Source organism: Cariama cristata, unplaced genomic scaffold (assembly GCF_000690535.1).
Source record: "Cariama cristata isolate BGI_N322 unplaced genomic scaffold, ASM69053v1 scaffold27975, whole genome shotgun sequence".
NCBI lineage: Eukaryota > Metazoa > Chordata > Aves > Cariamiformes > Cariamidae > Cariama > Cariama cristata.
In genome coordinates this window covers 11317-33690 of record NW_009619784.1, presented here as the reverse complement: position 1 = coordinate 33690, position 22374 = coordinate 11317, and the positions used below count along the sequence as shown (strand labels likewise).

At 42.5% G+C, this 22374-nt stretch overlaps 2 protein-coding genes across 2 annotated transcripts in view; both read left to right on the top strand.

Annotated features, from left to right (window-relative positions):
- Window positions 1–6837: 6837 nt before the first annotated feature.
- Window positions 6838–12856, top strand: LOC104162618 (keratin, type I cytoskeletal 13-like). The gene is made up of 9 exons (XM_009701385.1): window positions 6838–7512; window positions 8132–8214; window positions 8812–8968; window positions 9359–9520; window positions 9845–9970; window positions 10194–10420; window positions 10999–11324; window positions 11829–11936; window positions 12831–12856. The coding sequence occupies exons 1-9, from the start codon at window positions 6838–6840 to the stop codon at window positions 12854–12856; spliced, it is 1890 nt and encodes a 629-aa protein (XP_009699687.1).
- Window positions 12857–22195: 9339 nt separating this feature from the next.
- Window positions 22196–22374, top strand: part of LOC104162614 (keratin, type I cytoskeletal 10-like) — a 5307-nt gene continuing 5128 nt past the window's right edge. The window contains exon 1 of the mRNA XM_009701382.1: window positions 22196–22226. Coding sequence (XP_009699684.1) covers window positions 22199–22226 — 28 coding nt within the window. The 5' untranslated portion in view covers window positions 22196–22198. The remainder of the gene's footprint in view (window positions 22227–22374) is intronic.

The following is a 22374-nucleotide window of genomic DNA, read 5'->3' as shown; positions in this document are numbered from 1 at the left end:
TTCGGCTGAGCAGCCCGAACCAAACCCTGCCGGGAGCGAGAGACGGCTTCTCGCCCAAACTAAAATCCTGTCAGTTTGGCATCTGAGTTTTCACTTTCTACTGCCACCGGCACTGGCATTGCCCTCTTGCCACCGCAGAATGAAACACCAACATGAAGAACTCGTGAAAATATTTACACTGGGTTGTTTTGTGTGTGTGTGTTTCAGAGGGAAGAGCGATCGAACATGTGTTTGCCTGGGGAAACAGCGCAAAAACTGGCAGTCTATCCAGTTTGTACCAAGACTCGAGCAAAAGTTTTTCATGAGCACGGTATTTGATTTCAGCTAAAAACTTAAGAGGAGCTGGAAGAAGAGGTGATCATTACACGCGAATGCCGCTTGTGCTGAAGACCAAGGAAACGGAGAAGGCGCCCGGCAGAGCCGGCGGAGCAGCCCTGCCGGTGCTTCCCAGGTCTCTCCGCCAGGTGTCAGCTGCTCCTAACGGGCAGATCCCAAGGCAAGGCCGACCGGCCAGCCGCCAGCCCGCAAGGGCCGGCCCTGGCACAGCCCTCTCCCGTTCCCCTCCCGCCTCCCCGGGGCCGGTACACCGTGCGTTACCGCGATCCGATACCCTGCTTCAAGCGGGACTTACGCTGTACCAAGAGGCCAGAAGGTGCAGATAAGTTTGGCTAATACTGCCTGTGGCTAAATGGAAGTTGCTGTTAGGCTATGCAACAAAAGTACAATAATATGTAATCGAAATAATATTATATAAAAATGTGATGATACATAATATACAGTAATTTCAGTACTGTCCAGGGCCACCTGCACTGCAGTGGGGTGAGGCAGCATCCCCTCCTGCTGCTGCCGATCCCAGCGCCCACGGCGCTGCGCATCCAGACACACGGTGCGTTTCACTCCATGGGATATTTGGAGATGCAGGAGGAGATGGACATGGCCGGCCCTGGTCCACGCTCTGCAGCCCACTCTCCAGAGGGCACCAGGCTCTCACCGACACTGCCGAAGGGTGCCCAGGGCAGAGGCGTGCGGCAAATCCAGCTCTGATTGCTTGGCTCATCTTCTCCTAACAGAAATACTCGGCTAAACAGATGAACTAATGTCTGCGGTATGTGCTGGGGAGATCCTGCTAGCTGAAAACACGGAACAAGCTATCAGCCCTGACATCTCGCTCCAGCTCGCTCACCTGTATTTAATGGTGACATTCGGTGTGATTCTGTGTGTGTGACTCTTGCAGGAGACGACGCAGGCGTCCTCCCTGCCTCTTTGAAGACCCCAGCTGCGTTCTCCTGTATGTAAGTGCACAGAATGGACGCCAGGCTGAAACTCGCTGCACCAATTTGCTAATACCTGCTTATGTTTTTCAAATGGCACTGGAATATTTTGCATCACATGGTGAGGCAGGAGCACAGTGAAACCCAGGCTCCCTGTAGGGGCTGTAATCGTGTTACAATGAGCTTTTGCTGATAAAGGTCTTGCCAATGAAGTAGCATTAGCTGAGACCCCAAAGAGTCAGCTCTGCAAGGGGCTGTTTAGACCCCAAATGAGGACGTTCCCAGCCAAAGGGTTTGTACTCTAAAAGTCTCTTTCAGCTCTGACTCACCTAATTACTGTTCCTATCATAATCATCATTGTTCCATTGGGTGGTGGATCTTTTGAAGGTGCCCTTTAATGTTTCATCAGTACTAGTCTCTGCAATAACGAATGAGTAAGAGATCAAGTATAATGTAGGCAAGAATCATTTTTTTTTCCTAAAGGCGAGATGTTTGCTGGATTGGATGCTACTGACTACCCCTACATGGAGGGCAGCAGATCCCCTCCCAGTGCTGCAGTCCAGTTCGAATTGACAGGTGGGTGACTGTGCTGCGTTGGGACCATCAGACACAACAAGGATATGTTCCAGCAATATTCCCCGTGACAACACATCTCGGGGTGTGGGCAGATGCTAAGACTTACACCCTCTCTTGCAGAAGACTGCAAGAGAGGTAGGGACTTACTGTCTCACTTCAAAACAAATATTTTAAAACCCTTCATTTAAAAAAAGGACCAGTATGTTTTGGCATGCAGGGAATGATCATATGCAGATGATTTTCACAGAATTTCACTGAGCTCTAAAAAGGCACTGCTTTATTTTATTAGATGTGGCCATAAGTACATACAGGAAGAAAGAAAGAGAACAAACAATACCTCCAGTGTACTGTTCCACTAAGTAATGCTAAATATATTTGAAGATGCTCCAAGGGGGTTCACGGCAGTTGTACAGACTGCTGTGGGAACGAATCAAAGTCCACTAGTTGAGTGTCCCACTGCCTGGAGAAGAATGGGGCACAGGTTTTTTGGCAGAACTATTTCTAATTACAAATAGTCATTTAGAGAAAATCATACTTTTCACCGGAAATAGTTAGAAGGGACAACATTTTCAACTCCAAATATTTCTGGTTGGAACTGTTGCCCAGCACCAACAGCTGAGTTAGTGGGGAAAAAAAGATTCCAAAGCACGTTGTGTCCTCATTGCAGAGTAAACAATTGGGAATCGTTAAGTGGGAATTACTTTTTGTTTAGAACTCTCAGTTAACCTACCATTAACATAACATGATTGAGCCCTAACATGTTTCAACTAATCTGAATCAAATTTTCTCAGATTTTTCAGTTCCCAAACATCTAGTTTTTTATCGGGATAAGAAAAAAACCCTCGTCATTTAAATTTTAATGGAGAGGAGAACAGTTTCATGCCAAGTGTTAGCCAGCTGAACCTCAGTGGAAGGAAGAGCAGTGTACACCTTCAGAACGAGAACAGTGATCTCCCTCCAACACAGTCATACTTCAGGGACTGGGTTTCTTCTTTACTATGGAGAAATACTGTTCTATGGGATTATCTGGTGTTAATAAAATTGCTTGATGATTATATAATGGAAGTTAGTTTATAATGTATAATTATGAGAATGAGTCATATTCCCCAGATAGATCTTCCACAGTTTATCTCTGTGTAGCAACATAAGCAAATTGAATTTTCCTGACAAGACCTGACCAGAAGTAGGAAGGATGGACGAGGATTCACCACGACCGAAGCACTGAAAAGGGTGGGTAACAGTCCGGTCGTACCCGCCCAAATGTGCTCAGCAGCCTCAGCAGTTTCTCCCAAATGTATCAGTCCAAAGGGGGCTGTAAATGCAGAGCTCGGAAAAGGCGGTGCCACGGGAGCTGAGGGGAGCTTGCGTGTGCTCAGCCCACACACCCATCACCGTGCTATCACCCCAGCCCACCACGGAGGCCATGTCAGCCTCACCCCTTCCTGCTGCCCCACAGCCCCAAAAGAAGATGACTTCATTCTCTCCCAGCCTCTGCTTTCAGAGGAGCACATGATAATTCTGCCACTCAAGCGCACTGGGCGAATGCATGCCCACGCTGGGTGAGCCTTTCAGGCTTAAATAGTCCACCATCCTCTCCTGGGCAGGAGCCCGTAACACTTTCATCACAGGAAAAGGGAAGAGGCCTCCTTGCAAACAACTGTGGTGCCATCTGCCCCCAAGGCATCTTCCTCCTCCTCCTCCTCCTCCTCCACCCCCTCCTGTTTTGGCTCTGACCTGAAGCATGTCAGTCAATGCGCAAGGGCAGGTTTTCCCAAATGCCATTAAACTGTCGGCTTTGAGGGTACATGCTGACTGTATGCTCTATCTACTAGTTATGCCCAGTGCAAAAAAAAAAAATCCATTTCAAAACAAGTCCCATGTTTTAAATTTCACCTTGCAGTCCAATTCACACTTTTTTTTTGTACCAGTATGAGAGGCACAGATGATCGCAGCTTCTCTGGAGCAGCCTTTCAGAAGTCTCTCAAGCAGAAAAGAATCCAAAAGACCTCTTTAATACTCATACCCAACACACCTGAGACTCTGCCTGAATACCTGCCAGCAGCCAGGGCTGAGGACGCACAACACAGAGTCTGTAGAGACATTCACTGGTGATAAATGAGGGCTCCTGCCCTGTCACGCTGTTCAGCCTCTTGCTAAGCACAGCCATAGCTGCCTCTCAGCCCCTGCTTGTTGCAGCGACTGGAGTTTTCTCAGCTTTGTTCATCTGCCCACGATGCAGACCTGTCCTCAGTGTAGTCGGAAGATATGTCAGTGCCCGTTTCCAGCACTGGTAAGTCCACTCAGGCAGGCAAGTAGAGGAAAGTTAATTGAGATGCTCAGCTGGTTACGAGCATCGCATCCCGGAGCAATGCCAGGCAGTTTGGAGTCTGGGCAATGCCAGAGGAAGCCTTCACAGCTCCTTGGGCTGTGCCGCGGGGTGTGAGAGCAAAGGGCACACCAGCTTCGGGTGGACGTGCCTTGATGTGTTTGTGGAGCAGCAGCTTGATGCTGCAATAAGCAGCACCAGTCTGAGATTTCATAATGTTTCACTGTTCCATTTCACAGACATTGTTGGGGTTCCTTGCAGTTCCTGTGGAGTTTATTGAAATCTCTCCTATGCTAAGGTTTTCCCAGACCTCTGGGTTCTCTTCTGCAGCACTATCTCTAGATTTTGCTGGAAACATTATCTAAGATTATCTAGTTAGCTCAGTATGTTGCAAATGCCTGGACAATCCTATGAGACATAACTGCAGAGAAAACTACCATCTCGTAAAACAGCTTCCATTTTACAGCAAACTTTGAAACAAAACACTCCTTTCAGGAACCATTTGTTCTGTAACTTCCCCTTCTGATCCTCGCTAGTCATTTCCAGATACACTGAATCCATCAGGCTTCTTCAGTTTTAAGGAGCTAATCTTCATTATTGAGGTATGTGGCCTGCATGAATTCTGAGGAAAGATGGCATTAAATCTTCCTTTCATGTATTAATCATGAAGCTGTGAAGTATGTTGCACACAAGCATCCTCACTGATATTCAAGCACTCCAAACGTGCTCTTTTTGTGAATGGAAAACATGAAGCTCAGTCCACCTGAAAGGAATGACTCAGACAAAAGATGTAATAAACATCTTTCCAAAAAAACCCCCACAAAACCTTACCCTTCTGCAGAATTATACAGAACAACATAGAAACGTATCCATGCCCTTATAACATGAGTGTCAGCAACTGGAAGCCAACAGTTAAACAGAACGCAACCCAATATTTCATGAGCCAAAGTAGCTGTTAATATAGAAGAGAATTTCGTGCACTTCAAAATAAAAGGATTTCTCACTGGAACAAGCTAAAATTATGGCTTAGACTCCACTAAGATTTGTAGTGAACAATTTAAATTTCTACAAGCCAGAGAAGGCCTTGCTTCCTTGGACATTTCAGAAATGCAGAAGACGAAACTTCAGGTGTGTCCTACTGTGTGGGCGAGGGTGTGCTGGGAGGGGCATTTATAAAAAGATGTTTCCACAAACACTTGCTCTAAGCCATAACAAACAAACATCTAAATTAGCAACGACCAAAGGCTGAGCAAGAAAAGAATACTATACCAAATCAATACAGGCAGTTGGGTATCACACTGGTAGTTCAACCTACAAAGAATGGCAGCTAACAGACTGCACTTGGCTAAAGATCACGTGCCTGGGAAGGAGGACAGACATGGGAAGCAGTCAGGAAAGAAATTTGAAGTGTTTGAGGCTCAGGTTGCTGTAAGAGCTCAGAAGATGGATGCTCAGCTGAACTACCCACTGCTATCTATTTGAAAAAGACACAATCTTAAAAGAAGATGCAAGATAGCAAATATTTCCTACTTTTGGCCATGCTGTGTCCATGAATGGAAAACAAAACCGAAGGGAAAACGCTATTTTGATGACTTAATCCCAAAACCAGGAACTTAACCTTCCTCCTCCAAGTAAGTATGTTTGTATTTGCACTGCGGAAGGAAAACATCCTGACTGAAATTTTGAAATCCCTTCAGGAGTGAGAACATATCACCACTCATATTCACAGACATGTCAAGAGAGACTAGCCCAGAGCCAGGAGACTTTCCCAGGTCTCTCGACCATCCTGTAACTGCATTTAGTCTGAGCACAGGAAGAGTTATTCCCTGCAACAACCGGTCACACTTCCTTTCCTCACAGTCTTACACAGAGCTATTTTCCAGTTGTTGTCATACAATTTTTCATAATTAAATTGTTATCTATAAAATATAATTGTAGATGTATATTTGGAATAAATTGCTGACACATATGGTATTTGCCAATGTTCACTAAGTTTTTATGAGAAATTACAAAGATGTCAGAATGGTTCAGTGTACCTACAAAATACATCCTGCGGTATGTTTTCAAAAGGCATAAAACAATAAAGGACTGAAAATAAGGAGCATACAGCATAAGGTAACCATAAACCAGAACCTATTAAAATATCACTTAAGTATAAAAAAATCAGCTGGGATTCCTTGACAAATATCTGTTTTTTTAGTATGAGGAACGACTACATTAAAAGAGAGATAGTAACATTCATGGCTGTCCCATATTATGACAGTTTATTGTTGTGCTGAAAGAGATGTGAACAGGATGAGGTGAGTGGGATGAGCTTAATTCAGATGACTGCAAGTCAGTGGACTAGATCACAGAAAAGATCTACCTAATTCAGAGCCACCCAATAGAAATTACATGTTTTGTATTAATAAACAAACGGTCATGAACACTTGGAGTATGTGTTAAGCTTCCTGACACTGTCAAACATCTCCCTTTGGTAAATTACCCTTGGCGTAAAAACTACGGCTTGCAAATGCACATGGAAAGAAGGTACTCCCTTTGACAGCGACGCCCACTATCTCCGGTATAAATGCAGGCCAGGCAGGGTGGAAGTTGGAGCTATGATTCCAGAACAACTGTAAGACCAGCTTTGAGTTTTAACCTGAGTCGTCAGCTGCCACCACTATGAGCTGCGGCTCCAAGCAGACCTCTAAAAGCTGCCTGCGAGGCAGCAGTGGTGGCAGTGCTAGCAGCGGTGGTGGTGGTGGAGGGGGCAGCAAGTCTTCCTCTGCCTCCTCAAGAAGGATCACTTCTAGGACAAGCAGTGGTGGCAGGATTTCTGGCAGCAGTTGTGGTGGAGGAAGTTCCAGGAGCAGCTATGGTGGGGGAGCTGGCGGAGGCACTTATGGAAAGATCAGGCACAGTAGTTATGGAGGAGGAATGGGCAGCGGTAGTTGTGGAGGAGGAATGAGCGGTGGTGGTTATGGAGGGGGAATGAGCAGTGGTGGTTATGGAGGGGGAATGGGCTGTGGCATGGGAGTAGGCTTTGGATCAGGTGGGAGTGGGTTTGGTGGTGGTTATGGAGGAAGCTTTGGTGGAAGTGGCGCTGATTTCACTGGTGGCAGCTTTGGCAGTGGTGGCTTTCGTGGAGGGAATGTGGGGATTCTCTCCAACGATGAAAAGCTGACCATGCAGAGCCTTAATGAACGCCTGGCTTCTTACCTGCATACGGTCAGAAATTTGGAAATGGAAAATGCTCAGCTTGAACAATTAATCAGGGAGTGGTATCAGAAGCAAGGTCCTACTGGTACAAAGGACTACAGCCACTACTATGGAAAAATTGAAGACCTTCAAAATCAGGTAGGATATCCTTTGTCAGAGAAGTTTAAGCATTGACAGACTTTTTGTGATTGAGTGAAATGTTTGAGGCACCCAGCATGGATACTTCTAAACTCATTGTCCCTCTGAAAGCGCCTCTTGCGCTTGAAATTCTGCCTTCTGTGCATGCATCCAACTGTCTTCAACTAGAGGTGGAGAAAAAATGCACAACCTCTATAGCACACCCCATGGACCCTTTGTTGGCAGTGACTGCAGACTCTCAGGGTACCTGAAGTAGATTTTAGAGCATAGGAAAAATGGTAACAATTCCCCTCTGGGATGTGCACTGTCTGACATTTGAGTATAGCCCTTGGCCCGCGGGCATGGAAGGTGAGATAGAGCTATGGCAGTGACACTAAGCCTCTTGGCAGGACTCTTGTACTCACAAAACCTTTTTTGCAGTTCTGATGCTATTTTCACACAGGTACCTCTTTGTTTTGCACTGTAGATGACCTTTCCAGGCCTCTGTACGTAGGAAATGCTGTTGCCCTCAGACACCTGGGAATTATAACAAGAACATCACATTCGTATTTCTGTCCCTTGCGCAAACCTGAGAGATTCACAGGGAAAATTTTCCTCAGCATATTGTCTTCTCTTCTAGCTTGTGACTGCAGCTGTGGAAACTAACAGGGTACTTTTGGACCTGGATAACACAAGGATGACTGCAGAAGACTTCAGGATAAAGTAAATATATATCCCTTTTTTTCCAGGCACTGACTTCCTTTCTCCTACTTTCCTTAACTCAGTTTCATAAATTCATTCCACGAACAAATATCAATCCACAGAGACTAGGATTCCTCCTGGTTCCATGGCAGCACAACTGAAATAATTTGTAAGACTTCAAAATTCTTCATTATTTCTATAATGATCTTCAATGGGAATACTCCTTATGGCTGTGGAGTCAAAGCTTTAAAGCAGCTTTATTTTTCAGGAAATAAAAGCAGTGATTTTCTCTCACTGAAAGTCAGATGAAACAGATAGATGAAACCTGCACAAAGTCTACAGTAAGAAGAGACAATGAAAAAGACCACAGAATACATTTTAATATTAAAGTTTTAATATTAACATATTAATACATTTTAATATTAGTATTAAACTTTAAGTACTGGCTGCTGATTTCGTAATTCTGCTGGTGGAGAGACGCTATGTGCTGCGAAGTATAGACACAGAAGCAGACACTGAGATACTGGAATACGTGAACTTTTTCACAGATAAAGTCAGTAGGAGAAGGACCGAGAACGCAAGGCCCAAGCTGACCTTTCCGCACTGTCCTTGGCGCAGGTATGAGACCGAGTATGGTCTCCGGCAGAATGTGGAGGCTGACATTAACAGCTTGCGACCCTTGTTGGATAATCTGACTCTGAGCAGGTCTGACCTGGAAATGCAATTTGAGTCTCTAAAGGAGGAGATGATTGACCTCAAGAAGAACCATGAGGAGGTAAGAGCCAGCTCGTTGAAATGCAAACTGCAGAGAAAAACAAGAACGCTTATCGGAAATGTGGGGATGTTTTGCAGGTAACATCCTCTGCACTAAATAGTCTCCCCTGCTCTCCTAATGTGCGGCAGCTCGGCAAGGGGCCTCCTGAGATGGGCTGACTGCTCGGCCCAGGCTGTTCCAGGGCAGCTCTGAGCACAGTCCCTCTCAACGACTGGGAAGTCAAGGCCAAATAATTGCAACAACAAAAAAAACCCAACATACGTATATATGCTGTTGAAAGGATCCAGGATGGTTTATGACATCAGAGCAAATTAATTGACTTCAAAAATTTTTCGCAAAGTAATTTCATCATTTTCATTTATTTGCCTTGGGCCTGGGTTTTCTCTCTAGGAAATTAAATCGCTGCAAACACAGTCCAGCGGTGATGTGAATGTGGAGGTGAATGCTGCTCCAGGAGAGGATCTGCTGAAAAAACTGAATGATATGAGACAAGAATATGAAAATATTATTCAGAAAAACCGTGAAGAGGTTGAAAGGTGGTATGAAAGCAAGGTAAATGGCTACAATTTGAATGTTCACATTACAAAAGAAAAACAATACCAACTTTTGGTAAGAACTTCCTGTAGATGAATGACACTTTGAATGACAACATCCATTGCTTTTAGCATATAATGGTAGAATCTCTTTGATTAAAATAAAGGAAATCACAAGGGGGCTCAAACTGCACTGGCAGAGCCACGCAATCAAGTTTAAACAGCCCCCATATTACAAGCAGCCCTGCTTCAACTTGTGTTGCCAGATGCTTCCACGATAAACTAACATGTTCACATTGTAAGTAAAACTCAGGAACTCCGGTCCTGTGTATTCATTTTTCAGATGGAGGAAGTGAGTCAGCAAGTCCACTCCAGTGGCCAGGAGATACAATCAAGCAACCAACAGATCTCTGTGCTGAGACGTGAATATCAGAGCCTGGAAATTGAGCTGCAGTCGCAAATCAGCATGGTAGGTAACGATTGCTTCTGATCCTCTGATATGCAACGAAGACGTGCGTTGCTGGAATGACAGGAGATCAGCTATAGCTAGCACTCCATTTAATGGAGATGCTTGGCACATCTGACACCATGTAAGATTTTTCTCATTTTGGGCATAAGAATGATCTAATCCTGCCACATTCTCATAACGTGCCACATTGCCATAAACACTGTATTTTGTTTTCCATTTGCAGGTAGACTCTTTGCAATCCAACTTGGAAGACACAGAACGTCGCTACAGCATGCGGCTGCAGCAAATCCAGGCAATGATCACTCCCTTGGAGGAGGAGCTGGCCAGCATCCGCTGCGAGATGGAGAGTCAGAACCAGGAGTACAAGATGCTGCTGGGCATCAAGACCCGCCTGGAACAGGAGATTGCTCAGTACCGGGCACTGCTTGAGGAAGGGCAGCGTGATATTAGGTACCTACATTCAGATTAAGTAACACGTCATCTTCGCAAACCGGTGAAGATGAAAGTAGCGATATTTGTATTGGGAACTAGTGCAACTGATTCCTCATCAACATATTTACTACAATCACAAGAATTCAAGCAGAATCTAAATCTTAGCTGGCAGCATACGAAGCTGTAGTATTCTACACTTACTATGAACTGGTCAAAAACATTTACAAAAGTATTTAGAACTATAATTTGCCATTTCTTCTCCTAAGTACAATCAGGGAGTACAGGTATATATGAAAATGAAAGGTAAGCAGGAAAATAACTGTCTTTTATAAATACTCGTGGTACATATTTTGAAAGACTTTTAAAGCCATCCATTATCTATTTTTTTTTTCTTCTTCTGTGCAGATCAGTTAATTTGTCCTTAATTAGCATAGTTTAAAACCAGTTCTCTACTATCATGTTTCACACAACAGTACTCTCAGTCATACGAGGAGCTCAGAGGGAGTCAGAAAGTGGCCTCGATACAGCCGATAGGATGCCAGACACTGGTCGTGTTGCTATAAATCTTATACATGCATGCCCTTTTCTTCTTACAGCATCTCACAGGGAGGAGCTGGTGGTGGATCTTCAGGAGGAGGAGGTCATGGAGGGACTAGCTGGTCTTCTGGAAGAGGAAGTAGTGGAGGAGGAAGTAGTTGGTCCTCAGGTGGAGGAAGCAGTGGAGGAAGAACTGGAGGATCCTATGGAAGAATTTCCTCCTCCGGAGGTGGAGGAGGAGGGAGTGGAAGAAGAACAGAAGGTGCAACCTGTGGTAAAACTTCAGGTGGAGGAGGTGGCAGTGGTGGAGGAGGAGGAGGAAAATCCTGCCTCTCCCACGCTTCATCTTGCCAGTCCCAGTCTGATGACTCTTGTGAAAGCCAAGGTAAAAACTGGAATAAAAGAGTACATCCTCCCATTCACTTTTCTCTCTGAATAGCAGGAAAGGGGATGACAACTTCCTTCTTTATTTGGAAATCTGGAGATATTTTTGCTATTTTTTTTCCCAATCGTGTTTTAAGTCCACTCCGACATTTGTTCTTGTACAGTAACATAGCAACATAGTAGTATTTTCACAAGTGACTCGAATGAAGAGGATGTTATGAAGAGTTGTATCAGAGGATGCGTACAAAGAGGAAATGAAGGGGGAAAAGGAAAAATAATGTCCAATCCAAAGCACGCAGGGAACTAGAGAAGTCAGTAGTTTTGGAATGAAGCTGAATGTTAGAAATGTTCCTGGTATTAAGGGGGAAAAATGGTTAAAGCAGGGTAAAATAGTTGGAACACTCAAGAGATTTAAAATACAAGGGGTATTAGCCGCAAAATCCTAAAGTAGTAAAAGATGGGGAATGACCAAAGGTCTTTTCCATGGCTGATTTCATGGCTGTGTTTCCAGGAGGTGCTGAAAACATGAAGCTCTGCCTGGAAGGGAATAAAACATTGGAGAGAGGAGCAACGATGGAGGAAGTGTCTGAAGCCATAAAAACAATGAGATTGGGTAAGGCTCCAGGTCCTGACAGCGTCTCAGACAAATGCCTGAAAATGTTGAAAATTAACAGGAAGTTATAATTTTTAGAAAGATTCTCTTCCACTTCTGATTTTTTTAAAAAAGATGGAAAATGATCCTGCTTTGAGACTTCCATTTATTCCTTCTTATCAAGGAAGTAACAGGGATATTAATCTGAGTTAAAGATGTAGTCTATCTCACAAACATGCTGTTTTGACATGCACAGACTGACAGTTGGTCATCAAAGTATTGACTAGAGACCAAAAGCCATCAATATAGAAAGTAAGAATACTACACAGACTCTCTTGATGCTGGCAACATCAAAGGCAGTAAATTCAGAAGGTTTTGTGTAGTGATTAAGAATTTTTGTTAAGATTTGGTGTAGATGAGATCTAGTTTTTAAAAATTAATAGGCTTTGCAAACTGCTCCGTAAAAATTCACTCCTTTGATAATACATCCTATCTGACTTGCAGCAGTCCTACGTATGCTAAAGTTTGGTAGGCAAGATTAAAATATAGTATGTGCCATCCATCTTTAACTTTTAAAAATTTGTTGCAAATACCCATACACACAGAAATACAAATTCTAAGTTCATCTGTGTTTGATTTATACTGGCACAGTCACTCTAAATTTAAAGAGTGATTTACACTTACACAGTTGAGAATAGAAGCAGGTCCATGTATTTAATCCGATAAAGCTGCAAATACACATGCTTATACAAATATTAAGTCTGACACTGTTCTAAGCTTTCCAGAATTCTGGGGAAAAATCTAGTCCACTGAGAACTGCACAGTCTATAATTATGAAGTAACAAGAAGATTAAAAATACTGAATGAGGTAACACTTTTTCAAATAAATTCTTGCTTCCCTTCATTTTTTAACAGGGAGTTTTAGAAAGTCTGAGGATTGATTGGCAAAACCAGCATCTTCCACTGCAGGACCTCCCCAGTGGGCCTCTGGACCAAGCAAGACCATACCTAGCATGTCCGACCATGCCTCTGCGAAGAGCAAGAGCAAACACTTGTTCAAGTTACTCAACGCTGTTCACTCCAAGGGCTCATCAGAACTCTCTGGATGGCCTACCTGCTTCTTCCATCTGAATTTCTGTTCCTAATCACTGTTAACTAAGTTAATCTCTACCATGATTGGTATTCTTGTGGAAAAAAAGAAAAAAAAACAAACCTAAAAAAAAAAATGCTAATAAATCTCTGCTTCTCTCTGATGCAACCAGAAAGCCATGTCTGGGAGAAATTTCCTTTAGCGGACATTTTTGTTTGAATCAGTTACAAATATCAAGCCCTACCTGTGGAATACACAATAACATGTCAGATTATGTGTAAGACCCAAAAGTTTGCAGCAACATATTCACCATTTAAGACTGATTGGGCAAAACTTTGAAGAATACACTACTACACACAATGCTCTGGTGGTCCCTGTATGGGAAAACTAGCAGTCAAAAAACCTACTTGTTTTTGCTATTAACTTCTATCAGAGAAAAAGAAGGTGTGTTTAAGGAACTTACTATTCCCTAGAAAGTCTCTTAAAAAAACCTTCTTCCTAAGGAGTCACTAAAATGCATTGTGAAATTTTTTTATCATGGAATTTAAAGATGGAAATTTTCAACTCCCGGTACCAAAACATCCCTGAGTGCAGAACTCAACTCACATAGAATTAATTATCCAAAACGAACACATAGTGAGTGCTACCGGCTCGGGTACACACTGGATAACAAGTGGATAAAAGTGCAGTAATAGGATGTCTCTACTTTGTGACAGTAGTCATCTGTACTGTAAAATAAATTCATAAATCTGAAGTATGAGCCAAATTGCACGCATATGGTCTTACAGAAGAAGGAATTCACAGGCTAGTTTTACTGATGATAACCATGCCTTGCTGTCTGGTAGCTGTACAATACCTGGCTTCTTCTATGTATTTCCACTTCAGGGCATTTCTCATGTCTAAGTACAGACAGGTATACATTTTACAAAGAAGACTGGCAACTTACTCATATTGAGGATGTGATTTTACAAAACCCAGTGGTAGGTTGAGAGAAAAAAAAGATACCCAAGAAAAAAGATTCCCAAACCAATTTTAAGGGTTGCCTACAGATCACACAGTAGAGGGACTGCTCACTATGATAAGGGTGCGAATGCCCTAAAAGATAGGGACTGAACTTTTTCCTTTGTTTCCATTATAGCCATGTTTTCCTCCTTTATGCCCTGGACAGCTGCAAATTGGCCAGAGGGTTCTCTCTGCCCGCTCCCCCATGCTGTATCCCTTACGGTGCTTTTCATTTCTGTTGAGGCTAGCTAAAGTGTGGGGTCTGCGTAACCAGAACTTCTATGGGCTGAATTGCTGAAACGAACTATATGGGGAGTTTCACTGGAAAATAATTCAGAGGGCTTCTCACCTGACACCCGTTCACTAATACGTTCTTTATCCCTTGCACCGCTAAACTCATCTGCTTAAACACTAACAAAGGGAACCAGAGAGGAGTGTCACCACTGCAAGTTTTTCTCTCTCTGTTTTACAGTCACAGGTTTTGTTTTTTCACCCTGAGGAAGGCATCACCCACTGGAGAAGGTTGAGAAACACAGATTGAGTGGGAGACCGTGGGAACGGGAATCCTGAACGCCCGAGTTCCAGGCACATCTGTGCCAGTGATTCACTGCATTGCCTTATGCCAGGCTCTCAGCCAATGTGATTAGAATGTGAAAAGAAGAAAAATCTAGGAAGAAATTTTTTTTTCTGACCAGTGTCTCTAGGGGGGCCTGAGGAAGTGGCTAATCTTCATGAAGGACTACTTCATACGTAAGTGTGCACTGATATCCCTGACCTGACATGCAAAGAGGCAGTGTTGATTACGTTTGCAAGGATACCCCCATCTCCCTCCTATTGCAAAATCATGTTACTTCATTTTTAAAACCCTTGCAGCATCAAATCATGCTTGTTTCTATATTGCTAGCTACCCCCTAAATCTCCCCTCCCTGTCTGCTCTGCTAGTTTTACACCTCTTGCAAGCTGTGACAATTCTTTCTTAGACCTGTCTATTCAGGTTACTAAACTAACAGCCCAAATTAAAGAATACTCCCAATACAGGAGCCCGGCTTCTCACACCTCCTCTACGAGCCTGCCAGGTTAATCTCAAAATGTTTCTGCTGACTGCATGCTTCCTGGCTTTTAGAGGGTGATTTACAGGCCATCCACCTGACCCCTGGCCTTACAGCAACACCCAGGAGGCTACTAAGGAGGTTCGACACAATTTTCTTGGAGGATCAGTCTGTCTCTGCTGGAGCCTGCTGCTCTGCACCAGCGCAGCAGCTCTGGGGACTGCTGGTACCTCTTGCTCCTTGGTCCCACACTTCTTTCCAAAAACATAACTTACTTATAGTATTTTTACTGCCAGTTATCTAATTATCTAGCATCTATGTATCTAACCTTGTGGAAGAAATTCCACTGAAACAAGCCCTTGTGAGAGCAAAGCAGAATGAATCTTGAAGAGCCTGAAGGGTGGGAAGGAGACTCCAGAAGGAGACTCCTGAAGGCCAGGAGGCAGTTCAGAACCGAGTCTGAGAAACCAGTGCTGCAGCACAAACACCCAAACAGTAGAATAGCAGGTGTTGGCATATGCTATGCAATTCTGCTGCTGATTTAAATGCTTACATTGATAGGTTATAATCACGCACAGAAATAAGTAAAAATTTCTGAGCAATTAGGATAAATAATATAATACTACTATTACTACTTTTACTACTCAACATTGATCGTACTGTCTTCTTCCTGACCTAAAATCTGTACCTTTCTTAACAAGGTGTTCTTATAATGTTCCCTGCCTGTGATGAGCTTGCATCTATAATGCAAACCAGCCTCATAATAAAGTTTATTTGCTACACATTACAGTATGTGACAAAATAAATACAAACCACCAGTAAACTTTACAAAATACCTACTTAATCATGGCATTATTGCTCATTACAGACAAAAAGAAGAATGAATTTAGATAGTTTCTTACCATACCCTGGAAGAAGGTGCCAGTTTAAGTATTCTTTCATTTTTGCATTTTGTATATAAAAAACCTGCAGCTACATCGCCACTATCATTTGCTTACTGAGAGAGCAGTAATAATCACAATGATGGAAAACAACTTGTGTGGAGGAACAGAGCTAGAAAACTAAAATTATTGCAAAGCAGGAGTAAGAAATACAAATACTCTAGTGTCAGGTGTCAAAGTTTAGGGCATGCTTAAAATGGGACTCCGGCAATACTAAGAGAAGTGAGGAGAACCTCGCACTTTTTATTTGCATGCATGTTATTAGGCATTAATCAGCATAATAAGCTTTAATTTTATGAGCACAAAATGTTGCAATTCGGATACTTATCTGGTGTTCCTATTAGTGCTCTGAGAAGAAAATCGTGGTACGTGTTAGAACAAGACCTTCAGAACAACCTTAGGCAAAAATAAATGTGCACACACGCTCCTGTGTGTTTGGCTTCAGAACTCCCAGAGAAATTAATTTGTCCATTTGAAGGCATAGATGTAATTTCAAAATTGCCTATACATATATTCTGCTGATCTCTCTTTTGTTTAGCACTAACCGTCAGCCCTATGAATTCTCACATGCTACACAGGCTACTTTCATATTCGTGGGCTACAGAATTAGTACAGCAAAGCATGCCACTTCACTGCACCGCTGGGGTGGAAGAAGACAGTAGCAAATCTTTCTAGAGCCCACCCATCTCAACATGAATGTCCTAGTGGTTTTTCTTCACTTTTATGAGCGGGTAACACAGGTTGCTTAGGCAGTCATTTCCTTAAAGTGTTTGGGGTTTTTTGTGATAATAATTCTTTATATGGACAATCAAGCAGGGGCCAGACCCTCAAAGGCAGAAGGCATAAACAGGATTCAGCTACACTTAGACTGGCTGAAGTCTGAAGCTCTGATTCCCAAATCCTGGCTCAGCCGGTATTTAACCACCTTGAACTATTATATTCCCTAAACCTTACTTTTTGACTAAAAGTTCTCTAGGCTGCTTCTGCACTTGCTCAGATCAGGCTGAGGCTAAGGGGAGCAAGCACCAGCTCCTTCCCAGCAGAAACCACGCCGGTTGCCCCCGAGGTGTGCGAATCCCCCGCAGAGCTCAGCCCAGCAGCATGCCTCCCCCAGGCCAGCACGACCTTCCTCCCTCTGAAACACCTCAGGAAGAGCAGATGCCTTTCATACCACACATTAGTTGTAGTAACAGAAAGTACAACATGCAGAGGAGTGTCTTTGCAGGCGGGGATTTAAACCCCTGTGCTCCATCTCGCAGGAGACTGCAGTGACCAAAGCCCTTAAGGCGACAGAACAGCTGTAGATGCCCGCAGCCTGGAGGGGATCTGAGCCTGCTCATCCCAAAGGGGCTGAGGCACCTCAGCTCTAGACAGAGGCAGGAGGCCTCGTTGGCAGATGCTCTTATCGTGCCCTCCAGCTGTTATAAGCAATACGAAAAATGCTGTTCCATTTTGGTACCAACAAATAAACCATTCCAATCAAATGGACTTCATGCGGTAGGAGACTGGGATAATCACAGAAGGGACAACTCTGATTCTGGCTCAGAAAGTGATAGAAATGATAACGGGCAGCTGATGGGCAGTAATTACCAGCCTGTAAACTGCCTGTCGGCTGTAGGGCACAAAAGCCTCGACCCACGGCTGTCACATCCAAATGACAAAAAAGTTATCCTGCACAAAAGTGTGCGCTAGGAGAGTGCTAGAGGTTTTAAACTTCACAGGCAAGGTCACTGCTGCCTTAAGAGTCCTTGGTGCCTTTGCTGGGTCTAATACAAACTTATTTAGTAATTATTGTGATTTCACTAGAACGTTATGAGATGAAGTAGGAATGAAGAGCGAGCACAGAATCCTAGGTGAAAACAGATCCTCTCTTCTTACAAAAACTTCTGGTAAGAGCGATGGGAAGAGATTATTAAATAGATCAAGAGAATAAACTCTAGCAGTTGCCTGAGGCATGGCATCAGAATGACACTGAATTAAGGGGAAATGTTTTAATTTTTCGGTGCACAGACACAAAAGTGAGAATACATTTTCTCCAGGTCTGTTTTGAATGCAGCAGCTCCAGCCTATTGTAAAAGTCTCGCAGTTTTGCTAAAATATACAGCAGCACGGGCGGCTCACAGAGTTTGTCTTCATTCTGATGCTAGGCAGTCACTTTGATATATATCACGGAGGCCTGATTAAAAGGAAAACAATAACAGAGAGAGAGTGAAAGAATGTCGGCTGTACTTGAAATGTGGCATGTGCTGAGCTTAACAAGAAGCAGTACACTGTGTCAAAACATTCAGATACTCTGCAGGCTGAGTAATGCTGGTAGCTGTGGTAATAAACGTCCTTATTTTGCTCTGATTTGGAAACAGCAATGTTATATAGCATACTGGATGCTGTATCAACACAAAAACATTAACGATTAAACTGTGCATCATATATAGGAAAAAGATAAAAAAGGTCCTAAAATTGCCACTTCCTTTTAGGTTGTTCGGTAAATTATAAACTTTACATCATCCATATAACACAGTAGCGGAAAGCATCACAAAACAAAAATTTCTGAAGGCTCTTTAAATAAGCCCAGAAAGGAAAAATTCTTGTCCACAGAATGGATCTTCTCTGGTTTGTAAATATTTGCACAGTTAAGTATTTAATAACCAACAAATTAAAATATGCCAGAGAGGAATTCAATGTATGCAAATTTACAAGAGGATAAAGTACTCATAGTTCACCTGTATTTTTCAAGTACCTTAGTATTACCGTCCAAAGAGACATACTACATTTTTGAGAACACAGTGACTGTGAAAGAAATAAAATATCAATCACAAGGGAAAATTTTCAGCTGTTAAGAATACAGCATATTGTAATAGCCAGCAGGATTTCTATAAAAAGCACTAAGATTGAACTAGTAACAAAAATGAAATAATAGCAACACTAAAGACAAAAAGGAACATCCTGTGAGCATATGACTTAAAAGCTACCAAAGATTTAAAGGCAAAACCTTTTATTTGTGTTCCTCCTTTATATATAAGTAGTGGTAATAATATAGAACTAAAATGAAATGTTGAGGCTATCTAAAGTTCTCCACACTACAACAGCTTGACTCTTTCTTTTCTTTCACTGCTTTCTTTTTTAAAGTATTTTCCAAACGTGCAAAAAGATATGCCCTTATCAGAAGAACCTTCCAGTATGGACAAGTCCCTGCTGTGAACAAGTACATACAGAAAAAGACAACCTATAAATAAAATAGGAAACAATGTAGGTTCTCAGAAAGTACATAAACAGATTAAGAGACTCTTTTGTCAAATGTTTTTACCCTTGTTTTAATAATTCCAGAGAATTTTTTGCTCGCTATCACTAACAAACCCATAGATTGTTCTAGCTTGTCTATGAAAAGCATCTATAAGGAAGATCACCACGATCACTGATGGAAATTTGAATGTGATAATCCATTTTACTTACCATAGTGAAATTTGTGAAAAAGGGCCCCCCTTGACCAAAACGAGATTACCCAGACAGAAAGGCAAAACAACACTAAAAAGAAAAAACATTTTGCATATAGTAAACTACATCTTTCAGCACCAATAACAGAACATGCAGAAGCCCAGAAACTGTGTTTACGCTGCTGAGGTGACACTACCATCCTCCAGCTGTGAATCAAGGAGAAATTATCACATCACCAAGCTCCTGGAAATCTTTCATCATCTTTGAGCCATTGAGTATATCAAATAGCAAGATAAAATCACAGAGCTTTTGAAAGAGATTGCATAAGCAGCAATAAAGCAATGCTGGCAAAAGCACAGTGCAAAGGACAGGACAATGGATTCAATCAGAAAATGTTAAATAATCCTTAATTTAACATAAAAAAGCCTAGAAGTGAAGAGGCAGAGATACAGTTTGTAAAAGAATCATGCACATGGAGACTGATAGCAGAGTGTAAAAACCAGCAGCAACATACGATCAACTTCCAAACCAAAGTGGCCTTTGGAAAGCAAGGACTGCACTGCATTGCCACCTACAAGAGCTCTTTTTGAAGCAGCTGAGAGAAGGAAGGGCAGCAGACAACAAAGGACAGTTCCTCAGATGTGCCCTGCGTTGTTTCCTGCACCTGAGGTTTAGGGGGAGATTGCTACATTTCCTAAATACCTTACAGTCATCAGAGGATCAGTAACCAAACAGAGAGGAGGAAAAGCAATGAAGATGTTTCAGTAACACAGAAAACCACTGTCACTGGAAACATGTACACTTTCTTCAGAGCAAACTGTAACAATTTGGGGTCCATCTACAGCAAGACCACAAATGCTGATGGTTTTGCTGTTGTTTGCAATTAAGCGGTAGGGACTGGCTGTTTGCATGAATGAAGTCTCTACTGTATTAAAAAAAAAAGATGTAAATGTCTCATAAAAGCCTGCAGTACTTTTATGAGCTAAGTGGATGCTGAGGAAATGAGATTCTGTATTTGAACCAGAATATTTAGTTTTCACCCAGGACAAACATGAAACATTATAACCTGAGCGTATTTTTGCAGATGATAGTCATCTGGAATCAAAGAGTCAGCCAGCACTGTTTGCCCAAACTCAGATTCTTCTTACAGATTTTTCAGAAACGTGCAATTCTGTCTTCAGATCCTCTGCTTTAGCATCAAATCTAACAATTGCGGATGAAAACCATTTACAAGTCCATCTTGGGTAAACTTCTGGGGATCAGTGCAAGACTGAAGTTGGTCGTAATTTCTTTTGTGGTCTCAACAGTCTGATTTCAACCGATTTGTGTAAAAAGCCTTTCAGTCTTTCTCTCAGGATACTATTTTAGACTCTTAAGGATCTCTGCATTAAGAGCAGTATATATAATTATTCCATCACCTGTAATATATGACACAGTAACAACAGACAGAATGAGCAGTTTTATATTAAATCATAAAAGGTCTTCCCACACAGTACTTAATAGGTCATTGTCTGCATTAATACAGCTTCTAATTGTGCCACAATTGACTTTATAATACAATACAATACAATACAATATAATACAAAGTATCCTTAACCTTCCTACTATTTTAGATCAACAGCTCTTCAGTGAAAAAAATCCAATCTTTTTTTTCTCTTGGAATTCTAGGACTCAGCTATCTAGTGTGCTGTGCTATCACTTTCTTCACAAAGGAAGGATTTTGATTTTTAAATAAGAATCCCACTGCATCGCTTGAAATAGACTTCGCATATAAATAAATATGCTCTCTAAGTGACGGAAGGGTGTAAGTCGGGCAATCTAAATATACAAGTTATACAGTCCTATTAATAAAACTCTTGCACTATCACATATAGTGAGAAAAAGAATATAAGCAGTGTAGAAGATCTTAAATGCACAAAATATGAAAGAGCAAAAGAGAACAACAGTCTTTGACAGCGGCAGCTACAAAAATCTGAGAAGTAGATTAAGAATGGAACAAATAAATACGCAGTCTAACAAGAGAGATCTGGGCTCCATCTTCTTTCTTTTAGGGAAGAACTGAGAACAAAAATTCTCTCTGTGTAGTTCCATCAGGTACACGTTATCTCAACATTAGCTTCAACAGGAGCCTGTATAAAGTGGGTTTTCCATCGTAAAGCAGATCCAGGCTGCATGAGGCAAAAGAGTACCTATTCCAGAAAAAGCTAAATGAAAAGAATGCCACCCTAAAGAAATTAAGTGTTCGGCCTTAAATAAATACCATAAACCCAGCAGTGGGCTAGATTGCCTGAGATATCAGCACAAAAATATTGTTCAGCAAATTATTCTTGGCACAAACAAATGTAAATGCCCTGGGAGAAGGAAACACCCTGATGGTGACACCCACTGTCAAAAGTATAAATAGAGAGAGCTGAGGATGAAAATTTGCAGTCCTGAATCTTATCAGGCTGTGCACCTAAATTTGGGATTGTGGTTAGACTCCTACCTGCTGTCACTATGAGCTGTGGCACTAAGTCTTCGACTAGTTCCACTAGAATTAGCAGTGGAGGTGGTGGTAGTGGTGGTGGTGGTGGTGGAGGGGGTGGCAGCTGTGGAGTACGCAAGTCTGGTGGATACTCCTCAGTGTCCACTAGAAAATACACCTCTTCTGGAGGAAGCGGAGGCTTTTCTGGGAGAAGCTTTGGTGGAGGAGTTTCCAGGAGCAACTATGGAGGAGGCTTTAGCAGTGGCAGTTGCGGAAGGATTAGCCGCAGTAGCTATGGTGGAAGAATGAGTGGTGGTAGTTATGGAGGAGGAATGGGCTGTGGAAGTATGGGAGGAGTATTTGGATCAGGTGGAGGTGGTTTTGGGGGAATGGGAGGTGGTTATGGAGCTGGCTTTGGTGGAGGTAGTTTTGGTGGTGGTGGATATAGTGGAGGTGGATTTAGTGGCTTCGGGGGTAGTGG